This window comes from Nematolebias whitei, chromosome 11 (genome assembly GCF_014905685.2).
Source record: "Nematolebias whitei isolate Nwh7 chromosome 11, NemWhi1, whole genome shotgun sequence".
Classification (NCBI taxonomy): Eukaryota; Metazoa; Chordata; class Actinopteri; order Cyprinodontiformes; family Rivulidae; genus Nematolebias; species Nematolebias whitei.
The window spans coordinates 39,463,475-39,489,541 of record NC_056508.1 but is presented as its reverse complement, the minus strand read 5'-3'; the positions used below and the strand labels follow the sequence as shown (position 1 = coordinate 39,489,541).

At 38.1% G+C, this 26,067-nt stretch overlaps 1 protein-coding gene across 1 annotated transcript; it reads left to right on the top strand.

The window, feature by feature from the left end:
• The first annotated feature begins 3,154 nt into the window (after window positions 1-3,154).
• On the top strand, window positions 3,155-26,067 carry gabrd (gamma-aminobutyric acid type A receptor subunit delta). The gene is made up of 9 exons (XM_037684335.1): window positions 3,155-3,236; window positions 14,096-14,211; window positions 17,039-17,106; window positions 19,770-19,990; window positions 20,109-20,191; window positions 20,283-20,420; window positions 21,739-21,894; window positions 23,455-23,666; window positions 25,285-26,067. Exons 1-9 carry the CDS (start codon window positions 3,157-3,159, stop codon window positions 25,606-25,608), a joined length of 1,398 nt encoding a protein of 465 aa, XP_037540263.1. The 5' UTR covers window positions 3,155-3,156; the 3' UTR covers window positions 25,609-26,067.

Genomic DNA, 26,067 nt, shown 5'->3' with positions numbered 1-26,067 from the left:
ATAGATAGATAGATAGATAGATAGATAGATAGATAGATAGATAGATAACCAACATAACATTAACACGTAATATGACAGGAATCAACAAAAACCTGCACTGATTTAAAAATGTATTAAGTGGAATACTTTTATTGTGACACAGGAAAAACTATGCAAGTTCAAAAGCAAATGATGTGCTTCATCTGATTCACACTTCAGATTCTGCTTCAGTGTCGCATCAGTAATGTCTATAGGGCTAAAGTTATTTAAAAATGTTTCATTATATTCAGATGTGACAGAATAAAGTTCAGTTTAGTTTATATAATGTTCTACAGGGGAAGAGAAGGCTGAGGGCCAGTGTTCTCTGATCAAAAGATTTTGCAGTTTTTTTTTAATAGAGGAAAATCCATCCAGTTATCTGTGAGAGCCTCAGAGTAAAACCACTGCTCCTCCACATCGAGAGAAGCCAGCTGAGGTGGTTCGGGCATCTGCAGGATGCTCCTTCCTAGAGAGGTGCTTGGTTTAATTGCTGAAAGTGGCAGGAAAGAAGGAAAAATTAGCGTCAGGCATTTTATTTTTTTCTGTTGTGCTTGCTGCATCTTTCCTTGTTTAAACTGACTTATTTTGGGTGTGGACTGGTTTTACTTTCCTGATATTTAATCTTTGCTCAGTTTCTCTACAGTAACACTTTTAACATGTGGGTTTTGATTGAGAGTCGTAATACTTTTAGTATAGTAATAGATTGATCCACATGTTCAAAAGACTTACCTAACGGATGGAGGAAAGGTTGTGAAATGATTTGTCGAGGAGAGCATTGATCAAAAGCTTCATGATGTTGGGCAGAACAGAGACTCAAGAAAACCAGGGTCTTTTCACCACCAGTGTAAAATCTACTGAAATGTGTATTTTCACACACACACACACACAAAGGTTTTATGAGAACACATCTGCACATGTTTAGGTTCCTGTAGCCAATGAATGATTTTTTTTTAATGGGATAAGGTGAGAGTAGAAAAGATGAGAGGAGATGAGACAAGTTAATCAAAGGGAAGCTGAGATAAGATGACTACAAAAATAAGAAACAAAGAGAGAAAGAGCATAAACATGGATTTGCATCAGTTAATTATGATTAATCTTCATTTATGTGTCATAGTTTATGTTTGTATGTTATTCATTTAGTTTATTTTAGTCTTATTCTCTTCGTGGTTTATTTTATTTTTCTGTCTCTGGTTCAGTTGTGTTTTCCTGTCAGTTTAGCTCTTTATCCATTTGTGTTTTTATATGTCATTGTTAGGTTTATTTTGTGCAGGTCTCGTCCTGTTTTTCACTGTTCCTCATGCCAGTTCTCATTTACCCTCATTCAGCTTCCTCAGTGCTTTTCCTGTTAGTCCGCTACCCTCACCTGTCCACAATCTGTAATCGCCCAGGTGTCTCCAATTTACTCCTGCTGTATTTATTCCATCATTTATCAGTTCTGCAGTATAAGTTTCCATGCCTAAAGGATTATGTCATGTTTTCCTGTGATCGTTAGAATTTTTTTCGTTAGCTCAGTTTTGCTGCCACATCAGCCTTTTTGTTTAATATTATTAAATAAAAGAATTAAATAAATACACATTATTAAAAACTAGATTAACCTTTGAGCTCCTCACGTCTGTCTGCACTTGAAGCTCAGTCCTTCACAAACACAACATTATGAATTAAAGCAAGAGATTAGACAAAGTGAGATAAAACCAGATTACACAAAATGAGATGTGATTGAAAATAGTTGTGATTCAATAACCTCAGATAAGATTAGACATAATGAGATGGGATGAAATGAAATGAGATCCGATGAGATGACATGAGATTAGACAAGATGAAGTAAAATTAGACAAAAGATAAAATAAAAGGAAACGAGAAAAGAGAAAATGATATGAGATGTGAAGAGATAAAACAAGATTAGATATGAGGTGAGATTAAATTAGATAAAACATGATCAGGGCAGCTGTGGATGAGTGGTTAGAGAAGTCGTCCTCCAATGCAAGAGTTGGGGGTTCGATTCCACCAGCAATCACGATGTGCGTCCCACTATGTGATCTAAAGCACTGATTATTCTTTGTATAGATAGAGTGCTGTATGTATGTGTAAATGAGGACACAGATTATGTTGTAAAGTGCTTTGAGTACTTGATAAGATAGAAAGGTGCTATGAGTACAATTTACCTTAAAATAAAACCAGATTACACAAAATGAGATGCAATAAATTTAATTCAGACGACATGAGATAAAATCAGGTCATGATGAGGATGAAACAAGTTGAGATCAAGTTAAATGAAACTATACAAAATAAGATAGATCCCTCTTCGGGGGAGAGGGCGGACTCCAGAAACCATCTCATCACCATCAAACTTGGCTCACTATGTGATAAGATTGAGTTTGTTGTGGCTCCTCGGACTGATGAAGTCTTTTGGATGAAAGATGAAACGTTTCAACAAAAAGAAACCGTCCAGATGACTTGACTTAACTTTGTTGGATAGACAAGATAAAGTCAAATCAGATAAAGAGATGAGAAGAGAATCAATTAGATGAAATTAGGCAAGATTAGGTCAAATGAGTTTTTCCCAACAGACCCATCAAATACCCTGCAGATACCAAATTGTACTTTATGCTTATTTTATGTCAGGGTTTGTATATAAAGAAACAGGACATCCATTTAGCCTTCGTGGAAGTCATATGTTGGTGTCACGCCCGCCTCGTGCCCTCCGTGGCCAGATTGAATGATGCTCAGAGACCAAGCAAGAAGAGATCCACAGATTAGCGAGTCTCCCACTCTCCCCCGCCCTCCTTTCCTCCCTCGCTCCTCTCCCCCCTCAGTCTCTCTCTGTGTTGGATGACAAGAGGCTGTGGATCAGCTCACTGCTGCGGTCGGACCGGGAGATATTTCTTTTTTCTGATTGTCTCAGGTGCGCTCTGCTCCGGTGCATGCGCTCCAGGACGCGCGGGGGATCACGGCTGTCATGATGAGTCCAACATCCGCGCCAGCATTAACCTCACATCACTTTACTTTCTTCACCGCAGAGATGGAGCACGATAACAAAAACCAATCGCACAAATAAAGAAACTGTTTTTTGTTGTTGTTTTTTTTTATTCATGTTTTAATGCGGGGAAACTTTTTGTTCTACAACGCATTTTTCATGAAATGGGGTGTGGAATGGAGATCTCAACTTTCCTGCTGTCCAGTCTGGCCGTGCTGCTCGTGGGAAGGGACATTTTCACCAGGTGAGACTCAAAGCAAAACAGAATAATAAATTAGCACACGTTTAATAAAGTCTAAATCATCGTTGAAGACGCAGAATATGCAGATAAACTACTCCAGACTTTAAACCACGAGAACTTGTTTCATTTTAGGTTCAAATTGCATCACTTATTTCCATCCTTGTTGCGCATCTCCTCCCACGACTCATCAATAATCTGTAATCTGTAGGGTAATTTCAAATGCTCTCTGTTTAGCTGCATGCTTTTTCTCTTTGTGCATGTTTTTAATGGAGATGAATTATGTGGGTGGTTTAGGTAAGTTTGTTCAAATCTGCCATCATTATGCAGCATCATCTGTGTCAGTGCATGTACTCTACATTTTAAAAGAGCATCATTGATGCTCAGTTTGAAAGACAAATGGTGCAGCTGTGCTTCAACAGCAAGCCCTGGTCGTGATATGTCACCATTACAAAACCTGATGAGTTTATATGAGATGAGTCTGAGATTTTATCTTGAATCAGGAAAAATCTGCATCCCATTAAAATCAATTATTTGCAGATTTTAGTAAAACAAAGCAGACTTCTGTTGCCTTTTATGTACAAATAAGATGTTTTAGTGCTAAAATCCTTATGGTTATGCGTCTCATAGGCTTTGTGGGTGTATAAATCCCCCTCGCGATGTTGTCCAGTCCACAGGATAATCAGCATATGTCTGAGCCCCAGCATGTTTGTGTGTGCTCCTGTCCAAAAAACGAGCAAGGGGTGAAGAGCTACTTAAACTTTGAGTGGAATTTGGGCAAACCACTTCTTTTGTCCCTCCCTGGGTGTTCACCAGCAGAGGGAGTAACAACAACTACTGTAATTGTATCTCTACCCCCCCACCACACACACACACACACACACACACACCTACCTTCTTGTGCTCAGTACAATGCAGTGTTGGCTTTTTCTTTTGCACCTCATTATGTGTCAACTCACTCTGTGTCAAACACACACACACACACACACACACACTTGCATATATTGCTATTCCGCCTTTGGTTGCTGACATTTGCGAGCTGCATCGTCTCCCCTGTTTCAGAAGCGAATCACTCAGATCTTTATCCATTTCAGAATAAGTTGCTGAGTTACTCCTCGCCTTCTTTGCTGTTGCATGAATTTCACACCTTTTCTCCTGACCTGAAGTGTCTGCTTTTTTAAGCTATGCTGAACATCTAATTAAAGATCTTGCGTTCCTTGAAGGAAAGCAAACAGCCTGCTGCTGTTAGTTTGAGAACAAGATCATCTTATTTTGAGATTTAACGGCGTTATAATTTGGTCGAGCCGTGAAACTGATATTATGCGATATCGCATGTGAAGTTGCGAGCTCTTGCATAATCTGTTGGTGTTTGGAGTACAAGGTATAAATGACTCTCAGCTACTATCACACCATATTTCAAGCTAATATCTGTAAAATTATCTGCTGTAGAATTTGTTGTGCTTTAATGGCCATCTTGACTAGGTTGATCTCTAAAATTAATCTTTTGTAGATGTACACCAAAGAATATGTTCTAAGAGCTTCATCAAAACCCATTCATGATCTTCCTGGTTCGTCACACTTGTCCTCAAAGGTGACACAGGCGACTCACTCCTCCTGACTAATCTGGATGAGAGGCTGAGTCAGCAGACAAAGTCCTCCTACCATTCAGAGGGAACACTTCCCAATAACGCAGTGATTGGATGGTGTTGCTTTGGCTGCATGACATGCTTCCAAAAGCCTGACTCTGGATTCAGGGTGAGTTAAGTCCAGTTACATTTCAGAGCCTCCGCCACGAGTTTCAATTAACGCATTTCTCATAAACTGGAAAAGTTATTTCTGGAACTATATGTGCTGATACATATTGAATTTGTAATGACTAAATGTATGTTAACTTGAAAGCTATAGAAATTGTGAGTTTTCCTCTTCACTACAAAACGATTGCTCAGTTATACCAATTTGACAAAATTATTCTGTTTGAACCTATCCCATCAGTATCATCAGTATTCCATCAGTATCTCATCAGTATCATCAGTATCCCAACAGACTGTATTTTCAAGGTTTACCTAAAAAGCCTACATCTCTGTCCTTTCTCATTGTAGTGTAAACTCCGGAAAGAACGCTGCTGAGTAATATGCATTCCTTCAAGGAATGCTAGATTTCTAATAATAACAAGTGTACTGTCTTTGCTTTGTTCAACAAAATGTCAGCATGACACTCACAATACTTTGTCAAACTATTTAAGTCCATTTTTGATATCTCTATGATAGTAGAGAAGATTTAGTTTGAGGAAACAATTTTATTTCCAAAAAGCAAGATGATTCGACATCACTGATTTTATTAGGAGGAGAGAGAGGACTTTGTTTTGAAACTCCTGTATTAATTTAGGATCAGGTTTAGCCTTATGAATTGTCCTCAATTTGTTTTGTCCTTGAGCAAGCTGTTCAGATTTGACGCCCCTGTAGGGATGAGGACGAGGGTAAAAATGCATGTGTGTTATACGTTTTCTCTTCTGTAAAAGCAGTTATCCAACAAGGAAGTTAACAGAAATGGTTACTGCAGTTCAGTGGCCATTTTAGCCTGTTTTTGGGGGTGCTCAAGCACACTTAAATTTTAATTCAGCACCCCTGAATAATTAAGAAATCATCATTATGATTTTGAAAGGAAACTCAGTTCTCAAACCTTAGATTCACCAGAATATTGAATAAATATGGAATAAATTATGACACTCTTAAACGGGCCAGTTAAATACATAATTTTGTTGTTGCATGAGTTGGATGCCACCTGTCAATCAATCCAGTAGGCTATTCAGCAACTGACCAATCAGTGACCTCAATTTGTCCCAAAGTGAATGCCCCTTACCTGCAGGAACTCCATCCCCTTTTCCTCCATCAACATTGTTGGAGTTTTCTCTTTACAGATGTTTTGCAGTCAGAGGGATATTGTGAAAAATCATCCATTTTTAAATCCTCCATTTTGTTCCATAATTACATTTTATGCTTAATGGTTAAATTAACAGTTAATGCTTAAAGCTAGTGGTGCTTTGTTTTGCGTGTTTTGTATGTATAGCTATGTTGCAACTTCAGGTTGCACAAGTTTAGTCTTTGTTTGTTATGATCAGTTAACACTAAACTGATTTTATACAAAGTGTTTATTAGGTCGTGCAACGTAAAGTGGAGCACTATGTTTGTAGCATCTTAGTGCTAGCTTAGTGCTACATTAGTGTCAGCAGTTGTTGACCGGGGGTTGTTAGCAGGGCTTAATTTGTAAACTGATCGATGCCAGAATGCAAATAGTGGGTGGGCCCATGTGTGTGTGTGCGTGTGTGTGTGTGTGTGTGTGTGTGTGGGGGGGGGGGGATTCTCCCCATAAAATTTTGAATAAAGTAGATGCAATTTCCTGCATTTTGGTGTATTTTAACGGGTTGTTAAACATCTACATTTACCTACATTTGTAAACCGCTTCTGTCAAGCATCCCTCCCCCTTACTTGATGGTTCTGAGCCGACTCTGCGCTGCTGAATTCACAGTCCCTGTTCATTGTTGTCCAACTCCACATATGAAACCTCCAGGTGTCTGCCTGTGTACAAGTGCCTGGAGAGCTCTACACTCATCCCCACAACTCTTTTAGGGGCAGAATATTTTTAAGGGTAGATGCAGAAATGCTACTTGAAGAGGCAGCTCATGTTCTTAAGTGGCGGTGTGTTTAAAATGAATGTTTATGTAATTATTTTCAGTTTACATATCCAATATAAGTTTTATTCATGCAAGGCAGTCATATTTGCTCATAATTTTATTATCTGTAAGCCTGAGAGTTACCAGATCCAAGCAAAGAGTTACTGGAACATGCCCTGTCAAAATAAGAGAGTTCCCACATCCGGCTCAAATTAAGCTCTGATTGTTAGGAAGCGTGAGAGAAGCAGAATGTGCTATTCACACAAGGAGAGCTGTTGTCAGGCTACTTCTTGTTGCTCTCTAAAATAGTTATTGATTCAAGTATTTACTTATGTAGGTAAACGTAAATGTTTAACGACCCAAAAAAAATACACTAGAATGCAAGAAATGGCATCTACTTTATTCAAAATTGTATGTGGGAGGACCCCCAGTCTCTCCACCAGTGTCTCTCTCTCCCCACCTCCCCTTTCCACATTACAAATGCTTCTGACACCAATGACCACTGTGTTGTTCAAGCCAAGAGCCATTGTCTGCACTGGGGGGCTAAGCCCCACTAAAGGACAGATTCTAGAATCGCCCCTGCTGCAGTTTGGCAGCAGCTTAGATCTAAAAATGTTCAATTGTTTTAGTCTGTATCTGTATTTGTGAGTGAAATAGAAGCAGAGATGGCTTACTTTAAAAGAAACACACGAGCATCTCCACAGGGATGCACTGGACTCGCTCCATAGTGCTTGTGCACACAGAAGGCTGGTTAATTACCTGCATGAAACATGTTCATGGTATTTTATCAAAAACAGCTGAACCTAGCTTTTTGAAGTACCGGTATATACGTTGTGCAACTGGGAGCAGCTAAGAGTATCTTAAAGAAAACATAATAGTAGTTTTAGATGTTTTTACAGTGTTGTCACAACATTTTATGAATTACTCATAAAAGAACTGTTTCTTCACATTTGGCAACATATGATGCCCATGTTTGGGTGTCAAGTGGGTGCCACATATGCACACACAATTTAAGTTAAGTTCAATCTTTTAAAATATTTAGTCACTTCTTTAGTCATTCAAAGGAAACATTAGGACAATCTGCACTGAAAGATATATCATAAAGACTGCGTACAAATATATTTTCTACCCATTTGTCTGTCTGCTGGGTCCCACCCTCTTTAAGCACAAACCTCATTCCATGGCTGCACAAACTACTTGACACTTTGGAAATACAATATTAAAATTCCTACTGTGTGGACAAACAAATATGGAAATGTTGTAGTCATGAGCACAACATGCTGAAACGGAGATGACTGGGTGAGCGAAATCTGCAAAATGGAAAGTGGACATTTGACAGTCGAAAAGGGAACTCAGTTACTATTATTTAGATAAAAAAAAACTACATTTTCCAATAAATTTACAAATATTAATAAATAAATGTTTATCCTAAGGGTGGGCTTTAAGAAAACAATACGATTGAAGTGGTTTGAATCTTAGATGCATAGTTTTCTTCCTTTGTGTGATTGAGACTTACTTTGAGAGGATCTGTTCTGACCTGCACTCACATTTGACAACCTACAAATCCAGAACCTTCCACCCACTTTGTGTCCAGTCCCATGACTGGACACAAAGTAACGTGTCTCATAGTGTCTAAAACCCCATAACTGAAGTATGCAAAATATTTTATTTAAAATTGTATTTGTTTTATTACTGGACACGGGAATCAAAAAGTTATCACGATTTAAAATGACCGTCAGCCCAAATTACCATTTACTAAATGCAAGGGTTGTTTCGCTTTACTATGATAATGTTTTTACCCATGCTTTTTATATGTGTTTATACTGTAAGTGAAATATCTTATGATTTACTGGCAGATTTTATTGAAACTTTCAGAAAGTACTCTCTGGGTTGACGTCTACAACTGATTGTTTTGAACTGAACCCAATTCAAGATGGCCACCACGGGTTAGCCTACAATAAAACAGGTTTAAATCATTGCATTTTTACAAATGTCAAGCTAAAATTTGATGTGGTAGTAGCTGAGAGTCATTTACAAAACAACCCCCAACAGAGGCCAACAAATCTTGCAATATATTGCTGTACCACATGGGATTACACATGAGGAAATGTTCGAGGTTTGATCTAAACCGCTACAACTTTGTCAGTTTTCAACATAAGCTAATTTTATTCTCAAACTCCGGCTTGTTTGGCAGCTGGAGATGTGCATTCCTTAAAGGCATGTTAGACCAATAACTTCACTAAAGTTTACTTGTTGGCTCTGTTCACTCCTGACCTATCAACCAAGAGTGGTGCAAAATTATCATAATCACAGCTGCACTGTATGTTTCTCTGTATTTTGAATGACAAATGACATAAAACATATTTACATTTTGTTAAACAAGTACCTTTATGAAACAAAATCCTGTTGCGAGGGTATTGTAGTGCATGAGATGTTGTGTTGTAATGACATTAATTCAAATATTTTTATGATCATTATTGCAATGATTCTCATTTTTACAGATGCCAATACAGGTGACCAGCATTACCAGTATATAAAACTTATAAGGCTGAGAGCTGCACATCACATTCACAAGAAGAGGGGTTTGAAAACAGTTTCTGCTCTTTGTGTCTCCCCATCGGTTTAATGTTCACTCATAAACAGACGGCACATCCAGGCTTGGGAGTGACATTTAATGAAAGGAAAACATAAAAAAAGAAGAGGAGCATCAGCAAGAACACTGTCTCAACTGTTTGCCTCTAAAAATGAACTGGTTCAAAGGTTTAGTGAACCCAGAAAGCAAATTTTGCAGCCTGTACACATCTTATGACAAAAGTAGGGTAATGTTTTTTTTTTTTTTTGTTCTGTTTGTTGCAGAAAGTTGTGGCAGCCATCTTGAATTAGCTCCAAAGGTTAATCACTTGTAGACGTCCAGCTAATGAGTACTTTTAGAGAGTTTCATTAAAACCTGTTCAGTGATTCGTGACATTTTGCTAAATCGGACAGACAAACGAACACACACATACACACACACACAAACAAAAACATTATTGCCCTTTCCCTACTGATGTCTGTTACCGTTACATAGAGATTGATGCTTAAGCTACTTAGTTTTTGGGAAACTGCACAGAATAACATGAATAGTAATTAGCTAGAATTAAGCTGTCGATGGCTGCTCTAAACTTGTTTTTTCTCTCAGTACACACAAAGTATGGCATGTTTCATGAAGGTCACACCAAATTACAATAAACTGTGAGCTTGCTGGGTTCTTCCCTTTCTCACAAACATCTCGTATCGGCCATGTGAGGAGGCCTTTTTGACCTTTCCAGCACTCGCAGCACGCTGTGCAAATTTCTGGAAGGAAAAGCTCTTTGCTTCCAGATTTAGAAACTACCAATTAGTGAAGAAATCCAGGAGCCACCGAGTGATTAATTATTACACCAGTGCTCCCATTTCGTTGATTGCCAGACTAAAAATACATCTGCCACTACAGAATGAATCCACAGAGAAAATGTTGTTGACATGGTAGAAATATAATAGTTTTTTAGTGTTTCCCTTTTTTCTTTCTTCTTTTATTTGCTCACTGCCAGAAGCAAAGGGATACACTGTGTGTGTGTGTGTGTGTGTGTGTGTGTGTTCATAGTGTTTACCATTAGCCAAATGTCTCATGAATCATTGGACCAATTTTAATGAACCTTTCAGGAAGTAACCATCAGATTGACCTCTACAACTCAATATTTGGAGTTAACCCAATTCAAGATGGCTCCCACAGCAAAGCAATTGTGGCAAACACAAAAAGGGCTTTAGCTAAGTCAGCTTTACATGTGTTGAGCTAAAACTGAGTGTGGTAGTAGCTTAGACTGATCCCCAACTTAGACCCTGAGCACTCACTGATCGTACAAAATCTGTTTAACTCTTAGCAATTAAATCTTGAAATCAACTGTATCTGTTAGCAAAATATCTCCTCAATCATAGAAACTATTTTCATGAAACTATTAGAAAGTAATAATTTGAGAACTAACTTTTGGGGTCAACCCACTTTAAGGTGACCACTCTAGTTAATCGGCTCTAACACAAAAATAGCCATAACTCGCACAGTTTTAAATGCGTTGAGCTGATATTCGGTGTGGTAGTAGCTGAGAGTCATTCCAGGTTGTGCACAATGTCATCCCCACCCACATTTCTCCGATGAACGGCACAACCAGCTTTTGTTTGTTCATTTATTGAACAACAGTCAGATCTTTTACTTGTGGCTGACACAGTGGTGACTTCAATGTGATTTTATTCCCTTTAGTGTTTTATTTATTGCTGTTGCTGAAGGTTTTCTGTTCTGATTTAGAAGACAAAACTGCCATCTGGTGGTTCTGAGCTTTAAAACCCAACAACTAAAAGATGACACACTATGTTAATAATACAAGGGTTAAAATGCACCACATTCACTATTGTTCTTATTTGACAAAAGGATACTGAATAATAAACATATGCTCTTTTAGGGTGTTATTTATAACCACTTGCAGTAAAAGTTTTTCTTTTTCTTCTAATTCAAAAGCACATTATTGAGTACTTGTAAAAAAATTAAAAAACTCAGTATAATGTAACAAAAACAAGAATTGAAAATAGACCAGAAGCTAATTTAGCAGCAATACTACCATTACTGCTATTAATAATAATAACAATAATAAATCAGTTGTGAATTTTTTTTTTACATGAATGGGTTTATGAAGATTTATAAAAATATGCTCTTTCAACTTCTATCAGTTCAATTTGTGATTTTCTAAGATGCACATTTATTTATTTAATTAATCTTACAGCTGTACCAGTCTTAAGGTCCAACTGCCACAAGAAAATGTTTTCATAAATTAAATGAAGCTGGTAAGTTTAGTGGAGAAGTTAAGAGATAAATGCTGTTCTTCTTTTAGCAGATGAATGAACAAAGTGAATATCTGCAGTTATACGACTTTAAACAGATTAAATTTTTTACCCATGCTTGTTTGATGTGTTAGAAGACTGTAGAAAAGATAAAACTCTATATGGACTTGAAACACAGAAAGTGGGGCGTGTTTACCTCCTCTTCTTTTAAAAACATGTAAGCACTTGGACTCTGAATTATTTTTTTCCTGTTTGAAAGCTAATTAATCATTCTTTCAGCTCAGATTTTCCGTGGCATTTTATTTTTGTTAAATAAAATCTCAAAATGTTTGAAAAATGCATGCTGATACTGCTCCAAAAACCTGCATCTATAATTCAGGGGGTGCTCATGCTTTCCCTGATGTTTAAATCATCTAAACAGTGTGCATGGTTTTAAAATGTGGACTGATGACAAGCCTCGTTTATCAAACTAGAGCTTTTCTCTATAAAAGTCAAAATCTTTACACTTTGCTTTAGTCCATCATAAATTAAATACCAAGCTGACTTATAGCTGTTTTAGTCAAAACATGTAAATCATGTTATGAGCAATCTCAGAGAAACGATGGCACCCAGAGAATGTGTTGAGGATGACCGTCAGCTACCTCACCCAATAAACTTCACAATTTGTAAAATGTATTGAGCTAAAACCTTTTTTCTGTTTGCTATGGTCTATTAATTATTGTTATTATTATTATTATTATTATTATTATTATTATTATTATTATTATTATTATGGTCTATTATTACATTTAATTTCCCTTTGGGATTAATAAAATATTTTTGAATTAGAATTTGAATTAGAATTAGCTGAGGCAGCCATCTTTAATTGAATCAACTCCAAAAGTTAATCAGCTCTAGAAATATGCTCAAAGATTATTTTCTGTAAGTTTCATTAATTGGTGATTTAAGCTGCTGTATTCATACCCATCTGCTCACTACAAACTCATGTTCGGGCTGCTGTTTAATACACCGTATTATTTTACATAAATAGTGTTTAGTGTATATTTTATATATACCGTTTCTTTTTATACTTGGTAGTTTTGCTGTTCTTGGGTGTAACTGGGAACTTAGGTACACCATTTCGTTCCACCTCATGTACCACATGTGATGTGAATGACAATAAAGAATCTTGAACCTTAAAATCCATTCAGTAGTTAATGCAATATTTTGCTAACAAAGACAGAGTTGAACGCTATGATTAATGGCAGTGTTAAAAAAAAGTCTCTTCAATCTTTTAGTGTTTAGAGTATGTTTTGTGACTGATACTCGGCTAACAATATTCGGTCAAGTCATCTGGACAGTTTCTTTTTTTTGCTTAGACATTTCGTCCTTTATCCAAAGGACTTCTTCAATCTGAGGCGACACCAAACAAACTGATTTCCACAAACAGCATACTACATAGTTAGCAGTGAGACATAATGACTCCTAGTGAGACATGCCGTTTGTGGAAATCAGTTTGTTTGGTGTCTCCTTAGACTGAAGAAGTCCTTTGGATAAAGGATGAAATGTCTCAGCAAAAAAAGAAACATCCAGATGACCCGACTGAACATTTTGGGATTTTTACCTGGATTACTGAGCATGAACTTTGGTAATACTCAGCTACTACCACACACAATTTTAGTTCAGCGTTTGTAAAATTGACTGAGCGAGACATTTTTGTGTTTTCTATGGTACTTAAATGTGGCGGCCATCTTGAATTAGGTTGCCTCTAAAAGGTAATTTGTTGTAGATGTACATCCAGTGAATAGGATCTTAAATTTCATTAAAAACCATTTGTTTATTCATGAAACATTTTGTTAACACTACAGGCAGATGAACTCATGATAACTCTGGTGATAACATGCGTATCAGATTACTTTTCATTTTACAGTTTCCACTCCTTCTATAAGCACTAACCCCTCCTTTTGTTTGCTTTTAAAAGACTCTTCCTCTCTGCTGCGCTCCTTTCAAGCCCAATCATCGTTTGACCTTTAGGGCCTTCATGTAATTAGCAACTGGGAAATGTTCCTCTGGTTTTGTTTAATTTCGCTTCGCTAATTTTTTTTGGGAGGGGCTTTTGGTTTATCTTGTCCTGACTGTTTGCAGTCGATGTCTGTCTGTGACCCAAGTGCTCAACAAATGTCATTCATCAAAAGAAAGACAAAAGGACATTCCCTTTTGTTCTCTGCAACCTTTAAATATTCAAGCTGTGATATTTATAGAGAAAACGCTGTTAGGAAGTTACATTTAGATTTGTTTTTATTAATATGTGACACGTGGCTTTGCCATATAGCTACTGACGGCTGTTGTATCTGTTTGTCTCTTTTAGGGCCATGCTGAGTGACATTGGGGACTATGTAGGTACAGACATTGAAATATCCTGGTTACCAAATCTGGATGATTTAATGAAGGGCTATGCCAGAAATTTTCGCCCTGGGATAGGAGGTGAGTATGAGATCTAGAGCTCGTGGTGTTGGGTTGCCGTTCACCCCCTCACATTTACAGCCATCCTTAGCATCAACACATTCCAAGCACGGGAACGCTGTTTATTTTCCAATTCCATCCTCCTGAGGTGACTTGCTTTCATTCTCGTCCTTGCACTACATTAGAACAAAGTTATATTATGCTAACACCTGCTTTGATTCTTCCAAAAGATGAACTGTTTGACAAGGACACACGCATATAAAAGCATAAAGGCAGAAGAGCTTTGCTAAAGGGATTACAAAGGACGATGGCCCTCAAGGACAAGCTGGAGAGGACGGGGTGGCACAAGCAATGTGCTCCCCTCCAGAGACCTTGCTAAGAATGGCTGCCAAATGTGAAACGCCCAATGACCACAGCGATAGATTTCTCAGTCTCACAGCTTAACTCAGCTGAGCAGAAGTGAAAATGTGGGGCTAAAAGAAAAGTGTTGCTGTGGCCACATACAGTACGCTGTCGTGTGCGCTGCGGCTCTGCACAGAGCGTCATAATGCAGCATCATGCGTTCTTATTAATGTGTCTGTATAATGTGCTGAGAGGTGAACCAAGAACACGGGGCTGCTGCGACCACCAGGGAATCAAATCTGTTATTTGGTGTGATTCCTTTCATTCAGCTCAAGCCTCATTACTCTGAATGTAGCGTTATATTTGTGTTGAACACGTGACACGAGTACAAAGATAATTCATTATGTTTTAATCTTCTACGTAGCAATACATTAATACAACTTTTAAGTGCCAGGTACAACCCGGTACTTGCAGAGGATGTACTGAACTAGACGGGGTTATGCACAGGGCCGGCCCAAGCTTCCAAGGGGCCCTAAGCTAAATTTGTTTTGGGGTCCTCTATATCTGCTAATAATGTGGATTACTGCAATCAACAGTCAGCTGATCAGATCATTCACCTAACATAAACTCATTGCAACTCTGACAGCCCTGTTTACATTATTCTATATGTATATATCATCTAGTGCAGGGGTGTCAAACTCATTTTCATTTTGGGCCACATTAAGATCATGAATGTCCTCAACAGGTCAGACATGACATAATGTATTGATAAAACGACATATTAACAAACTGCTAATATAACTTTATCTTCATTTGATGACTACTTCTAAAAATTAAATATTTTATGTTTGAATAATTTGGCATTATAAACATATAAACTGATTTGATTTGACTGATAAAGTAATATTGACGCACACAACTGTTATCTTGAAGTTGTTTCTGTGGCCCTCTAGGGTGTAAAGAGCCACAGAAATGGTTGTGGTGGGCCAGATTTGGCTCACAAGTCTTGAGTTTGACACATGTGATCTAGTGGTACTTAAAGGAACAAAAGGAAAAAAAAAAGACCAGTATGCAATTTATTTTACAGTAAAAGTGTCATCTGGTTCATTGGTTCCAAAGAACTGCAACAATAATGTTCAAAATAATTTGTAGAGCAAGATCAACAACAAACAGATAAAATAACTTAGATGCATAAAAATAAATTAAATTGTGCAAAAACAGACAAAATAAAATAAAATAAAAAATAAAATATCAAGGAAATACTTAAATAATGTAAAAAAAAACAACAATTAGTTGAAACCACGTAAAATGGTTAAAAAAAGACATTTAAAGTTGAATAATTAGGTCTTAAAACTATGTAAATGTATGCAGCAATTTGCAAAAGCAGAACTTAAAATATTAAATAGAATCATAAAGAAATCATTACTTAAAAAATCAAATCAAAAATCAATTCCACTTAGGGGCCCCTAGTGGTCCCGGGGCCCTAAGCAGCCCTTAGTTTGCTTATGCCTTGGGCCGGCCCTGGATGCATTGCCACCATGTTTTACATTTGGCAAATAAAAGGATATTCATAAGTCTAATTCTGCTGAGGAAAAAACAAAGTTTCTGTTTTATCCTTGTTTTTTTCTGTGCACTTAGTAATCAACATGAGCCCAAAATTTATAAATACTCAGACAGACTTGTGTGATTAAATCCAAAAATGTTACTTATATTTTTCCATCAGGTTTGTTATTTCTAATACATAAAAAGCATGAAAAACTTTGTAATTTGCATGAATTTGTCCAAGTGACTTAATTGAGCTGCATCCAGTCTCTAGTCATTGAAGCAGAAAGTGCATCATTTGCAAACAGACAAATAAGAGTATATTTAATGCATCAGAGGGTTATAAATCTCAGCTACATTAACAACATTATTGTTTGTTTTTGCTTTCAGCATCTCTGTTTACTTTGCCACACAATACTGGTTATACGTTAAATCACCTCATATATCCAGTGAAAGGCCAACAGGACATATAACGCACCAGAAATGGGTTTAGGAAGGTGCTGAATGATGTGGAATAGCACCAAATGATTCCCTGATGTTCACGGTGAACAGCCTTTCTGCTCTGCTTCGCTCAGCCCCCCTGGAGTTTTTGCACTCCTGCTTCTGATCATTGGGACACACTCCATGCTAATCATACGGCGGACTGTAAAGTGAAAACACTTGGCTCTGTTTGTGTGTCTGTGTATATATGGATGTTGTCTAAAAGCTTACTTTGTGCCGATCCGCGAGAGCATCGTGCTGTTTAGAAACGCCCGCAGTGTGATGTGTCGCTTAGCATGGTTAAACTGGATAATGCTTAATTTTTACGCACTGTTGGGAGTGTTTGAGATGAAGGAAGGTGGTGGGTGGGAGGGTAATGAAGTGATGTAAGGGGTTGATGCATTCATGAGCAGAGAAGGTGTGTGTGTGTGTTTGAGCTGAGAGGGGGCAGGCTTGCCGTGTTTTCTCACTTTATCCTCTGCAGGTCCCCCAGTGAATGTGGCCATGGCTATTGAAGTGGCCAGCATAGACCACATTTCTGAAGCTAACATGGTAAGTTACATCTTTTCTTTTATTTTACACTCACATTGTGTTTCATCACTTAACCTGGCTGAGATCAGAGGTTTTCTGTTTGCATAAACCTGATTTAAACTACTTGAAGGTTTAAAAGTGCTCAGTGTGAACTTTGATTGATTTGCCAGATTGTTGATACTTTTACAGGTTTTACATCGTACAAACACATTTAGTGGAAATATTTATATTGTGTACATTGATCCAACCTTTTCATGTCCTTTAATAATGTCAATTTTTAGAATATGACCACTAGAGCTCAAGAGACTGTAGACCTTTATCATGACAGACTGATCATAATTGTGTTTCACAAGAGAAGGTCCATTGTTGCAGGTTTCTTAATTTTTATTACTTGTTTGGACAATTTTTTTAATTCTTTTATGCATTTTACCTCCCCCTTTATTTTGTTATTTTGTCTCACAAGGAGAGAAATATTGCTGAAATTAAAAATAATCATTCAGCAATCAAAATTCTATTCAATTCAACCTTTATTTATACAGGTTCATCTCATTGAGCCTCGAGGACTCATTTACAAGAGAGACCTGATTTTAACAAAGAATGATGACAACAGTAGACAAACAAAGAAAAATCATATAAAATGAAAAATAAATGGAAGAAATTATATAAAAAAATTAAACAAAAACATTTACATTATAAAGCGGTGTAAAATACTAAAAACAGGAAAATGTCTGCGTTGGTTTTTGCCATGAACTTAGTTGTTTAAAATCCTTTATAGAGGTCAAGGTTGAGAGCTTCAGATCTTTTTGCAAGATATTCCAGGAAACGGGAGCGGATTAAGAGAAGGCACTTTCGCCAAGTTCAGTCTGCACAGAAGGAACACTGCAAGTAGTCAAGTCAAGGCTCTTTATTGTCATTTGCATCACATGTGGTACATGAGGTGGAATGAAATTGTGTACACATGGTCCCAATTACACCCAACAATATCACAAATATAAAGTGTAAAAAGAAACAATAAGTAAGGATCTAAGATACGCTAAACGAACACCCAACAGTACACTAAAAGATCTAAGATATACGCTAGTCACTAATAGTGCAAAACAATACACCGAGCAGCAGCACGATATTCAAAGATCGGTTCGTCTATACCAAAGCATGCAACAAAAATACAAAAACAAGGTGCCAAAAGTGAGAAAGAAATAAATGTACAGCAGCATGGTCCTATTGGCAGAGTGGTTCTGATGATAGTGAGGTCATCTTAGTAACATGGTCCAGTTAGCAGCATGATACTGTTTTTATTCATTCATTCATTCAACCTTTATTTATACAGGCTAGTCTCACTGAGTCACGAGGACTCATTTACAAGAGAGACCTGTTCCAGACAGAACATATAAAGTGCAGACAACAATAACAGTAAACAATGACGACAATAAACTACAGTACAGTACTGTTAGTAGTGAGGTTTCTCTTAGCAACATAGTCCCGTTGGCACCATGGTACTGTTAGCTGTGTTATGTGCTAAGTAATAAGTAATATGTCCTGAGTGTGCACGCTGTAGCTGCACTCACACAGAGACACATAGGAGGAGATGTATGAAGGCAGCAGACCAAGAAATGATTTAAAGATGAAAATGTACCAGTGAGAGAGTCTGTGTGAAGTTAATGATGGTCAGTTAACCAGTGAGGGTGCAGTGATGGGTACGGTAGTTACAGCCAGTTATGAATCTTAGTGCACCATGATAGACAGAGTCCAACATCTGCAGGGTGCTTGTAGGAGAGTTCATGTAAATAATGTCACCGTAATCAATGGAGGGAAGGAAAGTCAGTTACAAGGCGTTTCCTAGTGTTCAGAGTTAGACAGGATCTATTTTTGAAAAAGAAACCCAGTTTAACTTTCAGTTTCTTTACCAAGTTTTCGACATGAGTCTAAAGAGAGAGAGATGTGAATCGACCAAGATATCCAAGTATTTATAAGAATCGACAAACTCAATAGGAACACCATTTGAAGATAAAAGAGAAGGAAAGAGTGCTGGGACCGACTTCCTGTTTGAAAACAGCATCCCTTTGGTTTTATTTCAAATGCTCCTCATCCTCAAGTTTAAGATAAAGGGTAAAAAGAGAGATAAACACCATAAATACAACAACATTCCTCCAGATAAATATCCTTTTGTGTCCCGTTCAGTTCAATAATTGATTTGTTTTAAATTCATTGATGTAATAAGTTTAATGTCAAATTTATGTAGCACAATTGCAATTATTAATTTAAGTTGGCCAATTAAATTAAGTTAAGCAATATAAACTTTGACATAAAATACAATAAATAAGAACAGATAAATAGAGTCAGACATAGTTTTTTTATTTAAACCACAAAAAAAAAAAAAAAACATTAATTCTCATTAAATCTTTCTAATTCATTCAACTTTTATTTAGACAGGTAAATCCCATTGAGTCTCGAGGACTCATTTACAATTTAATTTATTTACTATTTATTTATAACTCATTTACTCATTTAATTAATCCTGAGTCCAGGTTGTCGGGGGTAAAACAGCTAAATTTCTCATGTGTTTGCTCGCTGTGGCAACCCCCAATAAGCCAAAAGAAAAACAACAGCATTAACTCTTTTTAACACAAAGCTGATTTAAGAACAGGTAAAAAACGTCTTCCTTCGCACCGTGTTGTTCCCGGCAGGAATACACCATGACCGTGTTCTTGCGGCAGAGCTGGCACGATGACCGCCTGTCCTACAATCACACCAACAAGACTCTGGGGCTGGACAGTCGCTTCGTGGACAAGCTGTGGCTGCCCGACACCTTCATCGTCAACGCCAAATCTGCTTGGTTTCACGACGTGACCGTGGAGAACAAGCTGATCCGCCTGCAGCCCAATGGAGTCATTCTCTATAGCAGCCGGTACAAACTATTCTTTTGCTTTCTTTGTCTTGCAAATCCTCGATTCATTAAGTAATGCAACTTTACAATTTAAAGAGCATTTATTGAGTTTTGATGTAATGCCCTGTTGTGTCTCTAGAATCACTTCCACCGTGGCCTGTGACATGGACCTCACCAAGTATCCCATGGATGAACAGGAGTGTATGCTGGATTTGGAGAGCTGTAAATCAGCGTTTATTTCCATTAATTAATGCACATTTGTAGGCTACCAAATATCTGGTAATCAATTAATTTTTTTACTCTCGTGTTTAAGATGGTTACTCCTCAGAGGACATCGTCTACCACTGGTCGGACAGTCAGAGAAACATTCACGGACTCGACAAACTGGAGCTCTCTCAGTTCACCATCACAGATTACCGCTTTGTCACAGAAATGATGAACTTCAAGTCGGGTGAGCAGCACGCCAAGTTCAGTCTCAGAAAAAGAAGTTTGGCAGGGCCCAAGGCATAAGCAAACTAAGTGGCTGCTTAGGGCCCTGGGCCACTAGGGGGGCCCCTAAGTGGAACTGATTTTTTTTTAGTAATGATTTCTATGATTCTATTTAATATTTTAAGTTCAGCTTTTGCAAATTGTTGCATACATTTACATAGTTTTAAGAACTAATTATTCAACTTTAATTTTTTTAACCATTTTATGTGGTTACAAGTAATTGTTCATTTACATTAGTTGAGTATTTCCTTGATTTAATTTTTTTTTTTTTTGTCTGTTTTTGCACAATTTAATTTATTTTTATGCATCTAAGTTATTTTATCTGTTGCTTGTTGTTGAGCGTGCATTATGAATTATTTTGAACATTACTGTTGCAGTTCTTTGGAACCAAAGATAATAAACCAGATGACACTTTTGCTGTAAAATAAATTGCATACTGGTATTTATTTTTCTTTTGTTAGTACCACTAGATCACATGTGTCAAACTCAAGGCCTGTGGGCCAAATCCGGCCCACCACAACCATTTCTATGGCTCTCTACACCCTAGAGGGCCACAGAAGCAGAACTTCAAGATAACAGTTGTGTACTTCAGTATTACTTTATCAGTCCAAGCAAATCAGTTTTTATGTTTATAATGCCAAATTACTCAAACATAAAATATTTAATTTTTAGAAGTAGTCATCGAATGCAGACAAAGTTATATTAGCAGTTTGTTAGAGGTAGTTTTATCAATACATTCTGTCATGTCCGGCCTTTTGAGGACATTCATGATCTTAATGTGACACAAAATAAAAATGAGTTTGACACCCCTGCACTCGATGATATATACATATAAGATAATGTAAACAGGGCTGTCAGAGTTACAGTGTGTTAGGTGAGTGAATGATCTGATCATCTGACTGTTGATTGCAGTAATCTGCATTATTAGCAGAAATAGAGGACCCCAAAACAAAATTTGCTTAGGGCCCCATGAAGGCTTGGGCCAGCTCTGCCTGCAAGTGTAGCCCATTAAGTCTGAAAACTTTACTCATTCTTTCTGAAGACTGAATCTGAAAATAAATAAATAGTTTGTTGATGATATTCTATGGGTAGAAGGAATAGATGAAGACAGACTTCCTGGAGCCAGGCAGGAGATTCAGAAGATATGAGCAGTTGCTGCTGGGAAGAGGCTGTTTGCAACATTTTATGTCTTACAATTTGAAGTTTTCTTACAACAGAACAGAGGAGATTTTGGTTCTGTAATTAAAATGGCCGACTTGTGTTTTCTTTATTTTCCCCAGCGGGACGATTTCCAAGGCTCAGTCTTCGCTTCCAGCTCAGACGTAACAGAGGTGTCTACATCATCCAGTCGTACATGCCTTCAATCCTCCTGGTTGCCATGTCTTGGGTGTCCTTTTGGATCAGCCAATCAGCAGTTCCCGCTCGTGTAACCTTAGGTTCGTATTAGTCCTGTTTTGATTTTTCTTTTTTTCCAAATCATGTCCATCAGAGTGTTTTTTTTAACCAACATTTGCTTTGTTTCTGATTTATGGGCTTCAAGAAGATTCTGAGAAAAAAAAATTAATCCGTTCACGTTCAGCTCTATATCAATAATAAATAGGTATTCAGTCAGTTATATAACATTTCTGTCTGTTGACAGCCTCTGCAGCTTTGCACCAGGTCTAAGAGAACTGCACACACCAACTCTGTTATTTTTAGACGCGATAGGGTCTGTTTGGATAACGGCGTCGAAGAAATTGAATTTGTGCACATTCTGAAGACGTGTGATAAGAATCAAGCCAGTAGACAAGTCTTTACACCAGTCACACATTGCATAGTACTGCAGACAGCTCTGCAACACACATTCATGTCTCACTGATGCCGCTGGAATAATCCTTTCTGACGTAGCATCAAGATTTGTTCTGGGGTCCAGGTGCAGATTAACCAAACACAAACTGAAATACCAGCACATTTAAATATGGTCTGGGTTGGATTTGTCTATTCTTTTAACAAGTAAATGTGTTCTGTGCCTAACTAGCACGCCCTCTGCTGGTTAAAATCAACAATGCATATGACTGATTGAAACAAAAACCCTTTAATTATTGAACCTTGTTGCAGGCTTTTGTTGGAGGATCAGTGTTGAATTTATCTGGATTTGTTAATGTTTCATTGTATGGCGCTGAGGTGCAGATGGAGGAATTGGTTTAATTAACATTTAGCCAAATTCTGGCTTATTTGAACATTAACAGGATCAGAACAAAAGTAAATGAAGATGAACAGATAACGCTCATTAGTTAAAAGTCATGTTTTTTTAAACTAACTTTCCTAGTTTACCTAGGATAAGGTAGGATTTATCAATAAATGCAGAATAACTTTATAAAGATCCTGGAGGAGTGGTGGTGCAGAGGCTGGGCCTGTGATCGGAAGGTCGCCGGTTCAACTCCTTGGACCAACAACATCAAAATGTGGGTGGGGATGATGAAACACCTGCCTCCACCATCATTTTCCCCACTCTGGGCCCTTGAGCAAGACTCTTAACCCCCACCATCTGCTCCCCCAGGTGCCCTAGATATCAGCTCTCTGCTCCACAGATGTGGTAGCTCGGTGGTTTCTGGTTTCATCAGGAAGGGCATCCGGAGTAGAAACAACCGCCAAGTCTTCATGCGAGTTATTTCACAGTGACTGAAGAAGGGTGCAGCCGAAAGAAGAAGAAACTTGATAAATATCCCATTTATTTCTGAAAACATTTAGATTTTTCAAATCAAAATTAGCAAAGTTTTGACAGATGGTACAAAATTGCCACTTTAAGGCAGATCTTCATTCTGAAGAAACTGGGTGTCTTTAAAAACAAAAAGGTGAAATCTAAAGTCCAACAGTGAGCTTAGTGAACTACAGGCGTCAGGTTTATGACTTTGTATAGGTATGTTTTAAGGAATGCACATTTCTTAAACACTTGTGTCTGATATCTAATCTCACTGAAGTTCAGTTTGTAATTTGTGCCTGGACTTGTTTTACAGGGATCACAACAGTTCTCACCATGACCACCCTGATGGTGAGCGCCCGCTCCTCCTTGCCTCGAGCATCCGCCATCAAAGCCTTGGACGTCTACTTCTGGATCTGCTATGTGTTTGTATTTGCGGCACTAATTGAATACGCCTTCGCTCACTACAACGCTGACTACCGGCTCAAAGAGAAGGCCAAGGTGAAGGCAAACAAGCTCAGCTCCGAGGTGAGAAAATCACCCTCGTCATGTTTCTCAGTCTGAGCAAAACAGCCACGCACAAATTCAGGAGGTTTTGTTAGTAATGAGCATGCCTTTCAACAAAAACCTGGACTGGATATGCAGCATAAGTGCTGACAAGCATCCATCACACTGACCTTCAACAAGACAGTGAATTTCTATAGAGGAAAATGAGAAAATGGATGATTTCCCTGCAGGGAACCGTCGTGATTCGCATCTTACTGTCAGCTGCCTTTGATTTAGAAAAGTACAAAATCAGCAACCGCAGTTTGTGTAAAATCCTTATGATGGCAAACAGATTGCCTGACAGATTGTATGATGAGGTGAATGACGATGAGAAAATGAGCTCAGATTGTCGTAACAATGCAATATTTCTGAATGCTAAAATGCTACAACACCTGAGTAGCCCCTTCTTTTTTCTTTACCTTTATTTTTTTCATAAAATGAACCAGACTTCTTTAAGATTTTTAAAAGTGGTCTCCTATTGAACAACACTTCTCTTTCAAACATCGACTGTTTTTATTTGAACTTTAACAGTTTAATATTATAGTTATTATTATGAATGTGTTATATTTGCTTGTTAAGTCCCCTAACTCAGACCTATGACTCATTCAGGCATCAAAAGGCTCCTATCTTGAGGCACTTTGTTACTTTCTGTCTGTGGAGCAACAGAAAACTTATGGAAAAAGCTTTTTACAGTTAAATAAAGTACAGTAGTCCCTCGCTACTTTGCAGTTCACCTTTCGCGGACTTGCTCTTTCGCGGTTTTTCAAAGTAAAATTGGACATGACACACAATTGGCTGATTGATGGATGAGCCGCACAAGCGGCATGGATTGTTAATTTTAAAGAAATTATTTTAAATCATTTAGTACCTGCTAAATAATTAGGTGCAGGGAGAAGCTCCCTCCGGCAGCCTGTCATGATCTCTGCTCTCTGCCACATGCGGCTCTCTACCACGCCCACATTTCTCCTCCAAGCTGCAGCAGCTTTGTGAAGGGTTAACCCTTTGCTGTCCAGATGCACCGATCGACTTTTGTCTTCCAACTTAAAAATCAACGTAATTGTAAAATTGACATGATCACAAAATATAAAAGTTATTTTTACTGACTTTAGAACTTCTATGTTCAGTTGTTTCAGTGTAACTGATCAGTAAATACATTTCTGCTCCGTGCTGCATCTGCTGCGTGAAGGGTTAACCCTTTGATGTTCTGCTGCGCTTCTCTTCTCTACAATTCAAATACTGTAATAAAATATTACAGTATCTACATTTTAATTGTTTATTTACACAGAAGGAGGGAGATTGGGAAGTGATGTGCGATTGCAGTGGAGAATTGGGCTGGAAGAGAGCTGCAGGTGGCAGAGAGCGGAGATCATGACAGGCTGTGCTCTTTTAGAGCATTTAGAGTTTAGAAACACTGTTTAAAATATTGCAAGCGTGTGGACAGGGTTTATAAAGCCTTAATGTATATAAAAATGAACTACTACTATTTGTTGTACCTCTACTTTGCAGTTTTTTTTTACTGTACATTGCTTACAGACCACTTTAAAGTTTCTTTTAAAAATGCTTTCTGATAACTGCTGATGTGATTTTCTCCTCTCTGCAGTCTGTTGTAAAGAACGGCAAACAGGCCATGGTTCTGTTTTCCCTCTCCGTCACCGGCATGAATCAGGGCGTCGTCGTTTCTAATCGCCACAGCCGGTCGCAGCGCGCCAGCAGTGAAATCCCCGGGGAGGGAGGCTCGGAGGAGCCCGAGCCGAGCAGGAGAAGGTCCAGGCCGGCGGAGGAAAGCGAGGAGGACAAAAAGTGTTGCTCCAAGTGCGTCTGCAAGCCCATCGACGCGGACACCATCGACATCTACGCCAGGGCTGTGTTCCCTTTCACTTTCGCCGTGGTGAATGTGATCTACTGGGTGGCGTACACAATGTGAAGAGGAGAGAAAGGCTGCCATTCAGAGCTGTAACGTAATAAACTGCTGGAGTTGGCAGACCGGAGCAGCCGACTAAATACTGCAGGCTTCAGCAAAAGGAAAACTTCAGAAGACTTGAAGTGAAAATAGACATTTGGTAATTACTGAAAGCAGTTATGAGTTGAAAACACTGTTCGGATGACTTAAATATAGTTGTACGAAGGCAAAGTAATAAACTGCCTGTTGGGAGTTCACATAAACACCGAAAACATTAATTATAACCAGATTTTCATCTAGCTTTATGGACAATGAAGAAATAACTCTTAAAACCAAACGGTCACAGTTAACCTGATGTTCCTCCGTGGGCTGCCTGTTATCTGACAACGCAACACTCGTCTGAGGAGAGAGGATGACGAGATGAGGTGTTCTGCTGTTCTGCATGGCTGATAACTTATTCACCCTCTTCCTCCACCATCACTA

Bases quoted from the DNA above. Each gene is read 5' to 3' on its own strand.
- gabrd (XM_037684335.1), top strand. From the start codon at position 3,157: ATGGGGTGTGGAATGGAGATCTCAACTTTCCTGCTGTCCAGTCTGGCC. The intron at 3,237-14,095 runs GTGAGACTCAAA...TGTCTCTTTTAG, and splicing joins GGAAGGGACATTTTCACCAG to GGCCATGCTGAGTGACATTG. The intron at 20,421-21,738 runs GTGAGCAGCACG...TATTTTCCCCAG, and splicing joins AATGATGAACTTCAAGTCGG to CGGGACGATTTCCAAGGCTC.